The 11981-nt window shown below is 42.8% G+C and overlaps 1 protein-coding gene across 6 annotated transcripts in view; it reads right to left on the reverse strand.

The window, feature by feature from the left end:
* Positions 1–11651, reverse strand: part of LOC110486059 (protein jagged-1b) — a 44048-nt gene extending 32397 nt beyond the window's left edge. For 2 of the 6 annotated variants that reach the window (XM_090196062.1, XM_090196060.1), the window contains exons 1-2: positions 11401–11651; positions 80–382 (exon numbers count right to left, since the gene is read on the reverse strand). In XM_090196062.1, coding sequence (XP_090052188.1) covers positions 80–382; positions 11401–11484 — 387 coding nt within the window. In that variant the 5' untranslated portion in view covers positions 11485–11651. Of the gene's footprint in view, positions 1–79; positions 383–841; positions 1225–11400 lie in introns of those variants that run through there. The other 4 variants (XM_036942366.2, XM_036942364.2, XM_090196061.1 and 1 more) reach the window with 3 other exon arrangements.
* Between the last annotated feature and the right edge of the window lie 330 nt (positions 11652–11981).

Consider the following 11981-nt stretch of genomic DNA (forward strand, 5'->3'; position numbering starts at 1 on the left):
GAGGGTTCAAGTTCTCAGCAAACTCGAGCGCCCGAGTGGGAGAACGTGTTATATAAACATAACGACATTATCAACTCACCGGCCAAGCGAAGCTGAAAGGTAACACAATCCTCGACTTGTCACTCCTCGTGTTCCGCAAAGAAAAAGTATTCCCTCCGACCACGGGTGTTGAAGCCGTCCCGAAACTGCATGGGCCCGCGGAAGAGACCTTCAACTGGTACTCCTTTAGACACACTTTAAAATAGGTATCACACTCGTCCCTCGTGCATCTGCGATCTACGGCATTCCGAGATCCATCGCAGCACACACCAGTCTGCAGTTCGCCATTTACGTTCTGCATCGACACAATTTGCAATTCGAAGTGTCCTGATGCCACAGCCACCTGTTTTTTGGAAAGAAATGTGCAACATTACTTTATTTGAATGCGTCTTGCCTTTTGATACCTTCCTTTCAAACTGTCAATCAACATGTATGCAAGCTTGAACATTTCCAACTGTAGAAGTAACGTTAGCTAACAGCTAAATAGAAGTAGATAGCTGCAACAAATCTTATCAAGCTAAAGTAGGTAGATAACGTTAAATGTTTGTTAGCAAGCTAATATCGAAATAAACCAACCATCAAATAAACCCCCGTACTGTTATTTTACAGAGGCACGCGTTACTGCTTATTTTGGAACTTTGGAAAATCTAATTGATGGTGACATGAAAACATGCTTAAGTTTTCTAGTGCATCCTCCTAAACCCACAAACCAGTTTTTGAAAAATGTGCATGTTGAAAACTGTAAAATTAGAGCAACACTGTATGGGCAAAAGGTTAGAAATAAGCTTGAATATTCACGTACCTTAATCCACATGCATTGCAAGAAGACATGAATAGAAAAAGCAGCACAGCTTGAACTCGGTCTCAAAATCATGCCTTCTGTTTGATAGTGCCGTTTGCTGCGAAACTAAAAGTCCGGCCGACCTACGGCTCTATATACTCCTCCGATTTGAACATGCACGAGTGGAGAACAACACCTTTTGAAAAGAGCATAGATTTCCAATGCAAAATGACCTGCCCCCTTGTCTCACTTTTTTGTCCTTTCGACTATTGTTATTTTCCTTCATATATTTCTGATCGTCTCTGACACAACAATACCAACGAGCTAAGAAAGCGCCGTCTGTGTCCGAATGACTGTCCCAGACTTTACAGCAAGTTCAGGGGAAGAGGGGGCGGGGGCAAATCAAGTTACTGTTTAATATTCATAAGTAGGAGAGATTCCCTGAGATTGAAGCCACACCTAATGTTGAATATGTATGTCTGTCGTGCATCGTGTGTTTACTTCACAATCAACTGTGCAAGTGCGATCATACATCATATTTTCAAACAAGTCCATAGAGCACACCGAAAAGTACTTAGCATTTGGTTCGTTATTATACATTGAGAGTAAGCCTTGTGCAGTGGGCTTATTGATCTTGTGTAGTGTAAACCAATCTGGTGGTAATGAGCAAGATAGTTAATTATTCTGCTTTTATTGGTCGACATTTACATATTCTAATGTAGCTACTAAACCTGACCAAGATGATACAATGATGTGAAAACCCCTTGATATCTCTGACAAGTACATGAGATATGTCCCAACAAAATTCATGCATATTTTCAGGAAAGCCATTTGATGATGTAACCATCATCATCGTGTGTCTTATTGTCTTGTTTGACAAGGAACATGACTGCATCCTCATACATCTATGGCCTATTTTCAGTGAGCTGAGATCCATATGATCCACATTAATATCGTATTATGTTGCGAATACCCCTATAGTTGACCCCACTGACACGGCCATTGTGGAGCCCAGTGACAAAGAAAGCCGAGCTATGTCTCCAAATCCCAAAATCGACAGCTGTGTGGTATAAGGAGATTTGCTGTTTTCTGTGGTTGTCCCACAAATTAGGATTGAAAAACCAGGAGGATACCCGTGAGGGTAAGGGGAGACTTACCGCCGGGTCCACCTATTGCGGTGACTGTGAGAGCCCTTTTTCCAACGAAGTCGCTCCCTGTTCAAAATTTCAGCATGAAAATAATCACATAATGGGGAGTGCACTGGAGAGTGATGGGAAGGTGAAGGGGTGTAGTAGGGGGGTCATTGTATGAAATAGAGACAAAGGTGGGACAGTCTTTATTCTCAAATTAGAGCAGCTGGGCTCTTCCCCCTTAAAGAGCCCCATGAATAGATTATGGCCCCTTAACTCAATAGAGACAACCCCCTTTTTTCAAAAGAGAGACCCCCCCTCTTTGCATTGTGGAAAGTGTCGCCTGGATAACTGCGTGACATTTACCCGACTACAACAACAGAGAAGGAGGGTTTAATGAGGCAAAGATAGGCCCCCAAATGTTTTCAATGGATTAAGTCGATGGTTGTGGCCGAACGACGAACTTCTCTGCTCGTGCCTCGGTGATTCGGCTAAATCTGAAAAGGCAAGTGGGCTGCTACTGCCTGCCTGCCGCCCGCAGGGATCAAATCTCTGCAGCGGTTGTCGTTCATCCATTCACTCTGTTCTCAATCCTACTTAGGGAAAGGAGACAGCATGCGCTCTATGATCCTGATGAAAGCTTTGCTTCGTTTTTTTTATTATTTTTTTTATTTCACCTTTATTTAACCAGGTAGGCTAGTTGAGAACAAGTTCTCATTTGCAACTGCGATCTGGCCAAGATAAGGCATAGCAGTGTGAACAGACAACACAGAGTTACACATGGAGTAAACAATTAACAAGTCAATAACACAGTAGAAAAAAAGGGGAGTCTATATATACATTGTGTGCAAAAGGCATGAGGTAGGCAAATAATTACAATTATGCAGATTAACACTGGAGTGATAAATGATCAGATGGTTATGTAAAGGTAGAGATATTGGTGTGCAAAAGAGCAGAAAAATAAAAATAAATAAATAAAAACAGTATGGGGATGAGGTAGGTGAAAATGGGTGGGCTATTTACCAATAGACTATGTACAGCTGCAGCGATCGGTTAGCTGCTCAGATAGCAGATGTTTGAAGTTGGTGAGGGAGATAAAAGTCTCCAACTTCAGCGATTTTTGCAATTCGTTCCAGTCACAGGCAGCAGAGAACTGGAACGAAAGGCGGCCAAATGAGGTGTTGGCTTTAGGGATGATCAGTGATATACACCTGCTGGAGCGCGTGCTACGGATGGGTGTTGCCATCGTAACCAGTGAACTGAGATAAGGCGGAGCTTTACCTAGCATGGACTTGTAGATGACCTGGAGCCAGTGGGTCTGGAGCCAGTGGGTCGCTCCTGGCAAAGAAGAAAGAGAAGCTCATTGGAGCAAAAGCCAGTGGTTAGGGGTTAAGCTGATATGGCGCCCACTTGCATCTGGTGTTTTGGGCCTTGCAGTGCCCCTTCGGTCTAGTCAATGTGCGAACAAAAGCACGATGAGAAAATTGTATCCAACGCAAGCATGTGCTACAACCAGAAGTCTGAATATACTGTATGACATGTCCATTGATTCTTTTGTCTTCAGGATTCTTTTACAAACCAGATCATTTTGACCCATGATGTAGATGGAGTCCCCCAGAATTTTGGGGTGCATGACTCCTGGGGACCTCAAATCCTCAACCTTATGGTGCAATAAGGTTGAGGATTTGAGGTCCCCGGGCGTCATACATCCCAAAAATCCGAGAGGCCACAAAGTATGGATGGTTGTGGGGTGGTACGGAGGTTTGAGAATTTAGCATTTTTCAAACACCTGAAACACCTTTTTTTCCTGCAATCTAGAGCCATAATCATTATGCTTAATTCTATGTTAAAGTAGTATCTCAACATACCTCTTGAGCTATCTGTATCCTCCTGACTGGAACCTAAATATGCTTCCTAAATATGCTTCTCTGCATCTCTGCTAAAATCAAGGTAAAAGATTGAAGGAATGTGAGTCTTATACATTTAGGTATTGCTTGCTTTTCTAAAGTCTACCAACATTGACAGCAGGCATGCCAGCTAAGATAGTTTGACAAGCTAGCTACTCTAACTTCGTCGGTAGCTAGTTATGAGGTTGGGAGATTGGGAACCTATCTGGGCTATCTAAAGTCAACTTCATAATATTGCCAGGTGGCTAGTAGTATTACAGAGATAAAATACATGTGCTGAGCACTTGTTGGCTGCTTTTCCTTCACTCTGCAGTCCAACTCATCCCAACCATCAAGGCAAATGGTGTCTACTTTGAAGAATCTCATATATTTTCATTTGTTTAACAATTTTTTGGGGTAACTACATGATTCCATTGGTGTTATTGATGTCTTTACTATTATTCTACAATGTAAAACATAGTAAAAATAAAGAAAAACCCTTGAATGAGTAGGTGTGTCCAAACCTTTGACTGGTACTGTATATACATTTATGTATGTATATTTCATACAGATATATATACAGAAGTATGTGGACACCCCTTCAAATTAGTGGATTTGGCTATTTCAGTCACACCCATTGCTGACAGGTGTAAAATGAAGCACACAGCCATGCACTCTCCATAGACAAACATTGGCAGTAGAATGGCCCGTACTGAAGAGCTCAGTGACTTTCAACGTGGCACCATCATAAGATGCTACATTTACAACAAGTCAGTTATTACATTTTCTGCCCTGCTAGAACTGCCCGGTCAACTGTAAGTGCTGTTATTGTGAAGTGGAATCATCTAGGAGCAACAACGGCTCAGCAATGAAGTGGTAGGCCACACACGCTCAGAGAACGGGACCAATGAGTGCTGAAGCTCGTAGCGCGTAAAAATCGTCAGTCCATGGATGCAACACTTACTACCGAGTTCCAAACTACCTCTGGAATCAATGTCAGCACAAGAACTGTTCCGTCAGCTGCTTGATGAAATGGGTTTCCATGGCCGTGCAGCCGCACACAAGCCTGAAATCACCATGCGCAATGCCATGTGTCGGCTGGAGTGGTGTAAAGCTCGCCGCCATTGGACTCTGGAGCAGTGGAAATGCATTTTCTGGAGTGATTAATCACGCTTCACCATCTAGCAGTCCAATGGACTAATCTTGGTTTGGCGGATACCAGGAGAACGCTACCTGCTCCAATGCTTAGTAATAACTGTAAAGTTTGGTGGAGAAAGAGTAATGGTCTGCGGCTGTTTTTCATGGTTCGGGCTAGGCCCCTTAGTTCCAGTGAAGGGAAATCTTAATGCTACAACATACAATGACATTTTAGACGATTCTGTGCTTCCAACTTTGTGGCAACAGTTTGGGTAAAGCCCTTTCCTGTTTCAGCATGACAATGTCCCAGTGCACAAAGCGAGGTCCATACAGAAAAGGTGTGGAAGAAGTTGACTGGCCTGCACAGAGCCCTGACCTTAACTCCATCGAACACCTTTGGGATGAATTGAAACACTGACTGATATATATATGTATGTATGTATGTGTGTGTATATACACTACATGACCAAAAGTATGTGGACACCTGCTCGTTAAACATCTCATTCCAAAATCATGGGCATTAATATAGAGTTGGTCCCCCTTTTGCTACTATAACACCCTCCCTCCACTCTTCTGAGAAGGCTTTCCACTAGATGTTGGAACATTGCTGCAGGGACTTGCTTCCAATCAGCCACAAGAGCATTAGTGAGGTCGTGCACTGATGTGGGCGATTAGGCTAGAATGCCATTGTATGCTGTAGCATTAAGATTTCCCTTCACTGGAACTAAGGAGCCTAGCCCGAACCATGAAAAACAGCCTCAGACCATTATTTTTCCTCCACCAAACTTTACAATTGGCACTATGCATTTGGGCAGGTAGCATTCTCCTGGCATCTGTCAAACACAGATACGTCCATCAGACTGCCAGATGGTGAATCGTGATTCATCGTTTCAACTGCTCCAGAGTACAATGGAGGCGAGCTTTACACCACTCCAGCCGACGCTTGGCATTGCGCATGGTGATCTTAGGCTTGTGTGCGCCAGCCCGGCTATGGAAACCCATTTAATGAAGCTCACAACTAACAGTTTTTGTGCTGAAGTTGCTTCCAGAGACAGTTTGGAACTCAGTAGTGAGTGTTGCAGACAATTTTTTATGCGCTACGCACTTCAGCACTCAGATCCCGTTCTCTGAGCTTGTGTGGCTATATATAAAACAATGGATGCACCTCAATAGTGTAAAGTTGCTTGCTCTCCTCATCTCTTCTCCTTAATCTGCACTTCATCCACAATATGGAGGGTGACTTTCACGTAGTTCCTTTCATTCACCCTCAAGTTATTTCCCCATTAGTGATGATGAAAGAAAGAAGACGAGGAGAGGATGCCACTTCAGACTATTGAGATGCATGCAGCCAGTGTGTAGCACAGGGGGGAGCGGAAGGTAGTTGTGGTTGCTTTTAGATGGCTCCATTACGTGTGTGGCTTTACGAGCTGAGAGAGAGACTAAGGCAGGATGGTGTAGGAGGATATTTTTTTCTGAGCAGTTGTTAAACAAGTTGTGTAACCCTTTGTTACCTTACTTATGCTTCCCCGGTCAAGGTTTCTCATCATAACATTGTACAGGATTGTGCAAAAAGGTTTGCCAATTCCAAATATACCAACCAATAAGCTTCAGAAATGGCTTGGGCTACTTCCCACATGACATTTACGTAATTTAGCTGACACTCTTATCCAGAGCGACTTACAGGAGCAATTAGGGTTAAGTGCCTTGCTCAAGGGCACATAGACACATTTTTTCACCTAGTCGGCTCAGGGATTCTAGCCAGAGATCTTTTGTTTACTGGCCCAACATTCTTAACTGTTTGGCTACCTGCCACCCACACACAGCACACTAATTCCAGACCTACGAAATGTTCGGGTTTCATGTGCTGTCTGTCCAATATAGAGCTCACCAGTTTGTAGTCGTAAAAAACGGGAATGAGTTACCTCTGGTTTGTTCAGCCATTTCTATGGGGGAAATTAATGGGGAAAGAATAGGGTTTGGTATAAATGCCGAAAATAAGGTCTGAGGTTAACACAGGCTTAGGATATATGTTTTGTTCTATGAGATAATATCAGTGGGTTATGAAGCCTTTAATGTGCTTTATGTCCTTTTTCTGCAGACATAAATGCTTCAAAATTCACAAAAAGGGAAGTTAGCTGATTAAGATGATCTCATAGAACAACATGTATAAGATCTCTTAAGACTGTGTTTACCAAAGACCTGGTTTTTGGCATTTTTCCAAAAACCCTCCATAAACTCTATTCATTTCCACATAGGTTTTGTCCAACGAACCATGGCGGAGTTAGAGCATACAAAAATTCACCAGTACTATTGCTCTCTATTCACCTTCCTTACCCCACGGTTCAAATAACAAGGGGGCTAGGCACCCCCATAGCAAATCACCCCCCCCCCCCCCCCCCCCCAAAATAATTTAAATATCATTGTTGGCCAAAATGTAAATATCATTGTTGGCCACCTCCCAAATTGTCAAAGATATCTACCTCCCCCAAGAGAAGTACTCTCAAGAGAGGGAGCACACCCTCAAGTCTATTTTTAACTATTCTCCTTACTTACACCACCCCCTGGTGGTGGTGTGTAAAGATACCTTATTGTCATACATCGCTAGATGGACAATATCATTGATGGGCTTTCTTCTTTTGCAAACGACTAAAGCCTTGCCACTGCTGGCTTTAATGCTCAAATCAGTTTTGTCTTCAAATCTGTTTGGGACTACTGACTGTCCGAACAGCAGTTACAAGTGGCCAAATCGGATTTTTGTGTGTTCAGATAGCAGTCATTTGCTGACACGGATACGCTAGTTGTCATAGAAATGACAGGTGTGTGTGCAGTGGGGTAGGCTGATTGGTGGTGGTGCTTCCTATCACTCAGAAGTTATGTGGCAAGCTAAGGTGACAAAAATGCCTGTCATGAACGTTTCCTAGTTGCTTTGAATGTTCAAAATCATAGGGTAAGAACACTTTGAAAGCCTTAAAGGATAAAATGATCCAACTTTCAAAACAAGTAATTTTCAGCTAGCCACAGCAGTCAACTGTTTATCACAGTGCCATCCGTTTTGTCACTAAAGCACCTTATACCACCCACCACTGCGACTTGTATGCTCTAGTCGGCTGGCCCTCGCTACATATTCGTCGCCAGACCCACTGGCTCCAGGTCATCTACAAGTCCATGCTAGGTAAAGCTCCGCCTTATCTCAGTTCACTGGTTACGATGGCAACACCCATCCGTAGCATGCGCTCCAGCAGGTGTATCTCACTGATCATCCCTAAAGCCAACACCTCATTTGGCCGCCTTTCGTTCCAGTTCTCTGCTGCCTGTGACTGGAACGAATTGCAAAAATCGCTGAAGTTGGAGACTTTTATCTCCCTCACCAACTTCAAACATCTGCTATCTGAGCAGCTAACCGATCGCTGCAGCTGTACATAGTCTATTGGTAAATAGCCCACCCATTTTCACCTACCTCATCCCCATACTGTTTTTATTTATTTATTTTTCTGCTCTTTTGCACACCAATATCTCTACCTTTACATAACCATCTGATCATTTATCACTCCAGTGTTAATCTGCATAATTGTAATTATTTGCCTACCTTCTCATGCCTTTTGCACACAATGTATATATAGACTCCCCTTTTTTCTACTGTGTTATTGACTTGTTAATTGTTTACTCCATGTGTAACTCTGTGTTGTCTGTTCACACTGCTATGCCTTATCTTGGCCAGGTCGCAGTTGCAAATGAGAACTTGTTCTCAACTAGCCTACCTGGTTAAATAAAGGTGAAATAAAAAAATAAAATAAAAAACTAGCTAGCTAGGTAGAGGTTTAGCTTTCTAGCACATTCACTAATTTGTTTGTAAACAATTAACAAGCTAGTTAGCTACAATGTCATGTTCTTGTCAAACTGTCAACAGAGGAGCCAGCAAGCAACAAGATATGCCGAATAACAGTATAAAAACCACTTGAGGGTAAATAAATCAGATTTGACCGTCACATGGTCAGGGATCAGATTTCTATCTGACTTCAAACCGCCTTTATAGGTGGTTTGAAATGTGGCTTGAAATATCAGATTCCATGTGCTTTTTGGATGCTCAGACTGCAGGAAAAATAACAGATTTGAATCAGATATACAAATAGGATTTGAGTCACTTCAAACTGCCTAATGTGAACACAGAGTCTCACTCCCATAACTCAAGTCTCCTACTGATGACTCACACTCTTTGCAGCAACTGCCTGTCCTATTGGTCACCTTCCTCTTTGTTTAGTCATCCCTCTCTCCCACCCTTCCTTACAAACTTTAGGGTGGATTAACAAGTGTTGTTTTACTGTATTTGAAAGGTCACGAATTCGCCATTGCTGACTCTTAATATGTCCGTGTGTGTCTGGTCTCGTTTTTATGAACAGTCAATAAGAATGCTGTCCTTTTTGTCTCTTCCACTAGGCATTAGGCCTGCCAATTTCATGATTTAGTTTGTTTTCTAGCAGTTGCCCTTGTTGCAACAGAGTGGGCATTTTCTGTAAATCTGCAGTGAAGTGGGCCGCCACAAATTTTTGAAGATTGGACATCAGGTCTATTACTTTCTAATTCTCTGCTGCCCAGTGCTTTCTGTATTTTGGCCCAGTTTTCCACACTGTATTTTTTCTCTCTCTCTCTCTGTCTCTCTCTATCTCCTCCCTCCGTCCCCACCCCCAGATGAGACAGCGCTACGTTCTAAGAACTGAGCAGCGCAGCCGGCTCTGTCCATAAATAAATGACTGATTCTCTCTACACTAAGGTCAAACACTTTGGCTGTGTGAAAAGTTCCCACGCTTTCCCACTTCACTTCTCTGCCTACAACGTCAGTGTCATTCCCTCCCGTAGGGAGGTGGCTGTTGGTTGCGAAACGGCGGCTCTACAGGTGGGTTAATCAGCTACCAATGTAATGTTCCAGCCTGCAACCGCATCAATGATTCATTCGGTTACTGGCTCACGAAGCCAACACACTTTCTCAGGATAGCCAGACAGATTGTCCAATAGAAAGCCAGGGGGGATGGCTGAATGGCTGACTTCATTGGGAAATCATTGTGTAGTCTTAATGTGGTCTGTCGTCAGTACTGTAGTATGTAGGTTGTGCATCACATGCAAGTCAAACAAATGCATTCCTCAAGTAGTCATTCAAGTAGTCATGAGGGTGTATAGTAGTCAAACAACTTTTGATACACTTTATTGACCATAGTAGCGTATCTTTAGATAATTGAAATGTTATCAATGCCTGGAGGGGGTTATGTTAGTTTAGCTAGCATTGGCATTCAGAGAATCCCCCATCTGCTTTCAATTACATGTTGTGAGTCGTGTGTTTACTGACAGGGACACTGGCTGCTCATCTGGATTGACCATTAGGTACTTTGTTGGAACTGCGCAGGTTAACCTCTGCCTGTTGCGGGATGAAAGGTGTCTCTTTGTGCACAGGACTTTGGGTCATTGGCTTTTTCAGATGTTCCCTGAACATCAGTCCACTCTCAATGTGTTGATAAAGGTCACATAATTCTGCCATTTCTCAGACAGGCCTACTATCCAATATAACAGGAATTTAGGCAACCCAGGCTTCATTTCCCATATAAAAACAGTATTACTGTGTATTTGCAATGCTAAAATGAGACCCCAAAATGTTTCAGTTCAGATAGTGTGTTCTAAGTTAATCTAGCCAGCCCTCCTTTAGAAGAAAACTTCAAGCTCTGTCTTTTTTGGCAGGGCTAACCAATATGCCAGTGTTTACTGACAAATGCAGAGAGAGCCCTCGAGTCTGTTTGAAAGGAATGCAATTAAACTAAGCTCCTTCTTTGTTTTGTCAAATTAAGTTGCTTGGCAGGAGCATCCATCGGTAAATAGCATTCTTATGACAAAGGGTTTCCCTTTTTGGTTCACTCTATAGATTTATCGTATTCATTTGAGGAATCATAGTGGGTAGCTAAAGAATGGTGCCAGGGCATTCCAGGACTTCAATAATAATGAGGTGTCAACTACTTGGCTCAATGTAACACAGAGAATGTATATAAAATTGTCTGTTTAATGACAAAACTTTGTATAACATAGTACTCTGGTTTCGCGGTTGTATTGGTGCAGTATAAATAGAGGCAAGTATGTTTACTGACAACACTCCATATAAAAGAACACAATGCGTCTCAAATGGCACTCTATTCCATATATAGTGCACTACTTTTGACCAGGGCCCAAAGGGCTTTAGTCTAAAGTAGTGCACTATACGGTATAGGGAATAGGGTGCTATTTGGGACGTAGTCTCTCCTTTTCTGGTTGTATTGGTACAGTATAAAAAGAGGCAAGGGAGGGGTTTCCTTGGTATGCATTCTTATGAATTGACTAATTATTTAAACAAATGAATTATAAACATGAATAAAAACATGGTCATTATAGATAAACCACACAATATACACACCTCTGTTATTGACTCCATTCCAGGCATTACTATGAGCTGTCCTCCCCTCAGCAGCCTCCACTGGTGTGAGTGCACATGAGCCATATCTCTTCATTAACGATCACCCAGCCCCGTATGAATGAATTGCGTTTACTGAGTTACAAAGTCATTACAGGCCTTGGAAGATATCCCTTTTGATGCTTTGTTCCCGCAGCTCTGAGAGATGACACAGTCATTAACATGCTCCTTGGCTCTCTACCTCAATAGGCTCCAATACGTAACTAATGAGGGCGTGTACGGGGGGGGGGGGAGGCCCCATCTGGCATTCCCGAGCACTGTTGTCTTACTCTGCTTTGGTCCAGATAGACCATTTACCAACAAGGAAGGGGACTCAGAACATTTTTTGAATTGAAATCCAGTGTTAGTTGCTCTATCCATCCCCCCAAAAATGTAAGATAAAACCGAATCCACCCCAAAGGACATTTGGTGGGGACCCACTCCACCCCCAATCTAGATTTGCATATAACCAGATACCTCAAACCTCAGGTATTAGGCATTGGAGTCCAATCTCCCACTGCCCTGCTCAACTCAGTTTATAATTC

The sequence above is a fragment of the Oncorhynchus mykiss genome, chromosome 13, assembly GCF_057628025.1.
Source record: "Oncorhynchus mykiss isolate SJ-2025 chromosome 13, ASM5762802v1, whole genome shotgun sequence".
Taxonomy (NCBI): Eukaryota; Metazoa; Chordata; class Actinopteri; order Salmoniformes; family Salmonidae; genus Oncorhynchus; species Oncorhynchus mykiss.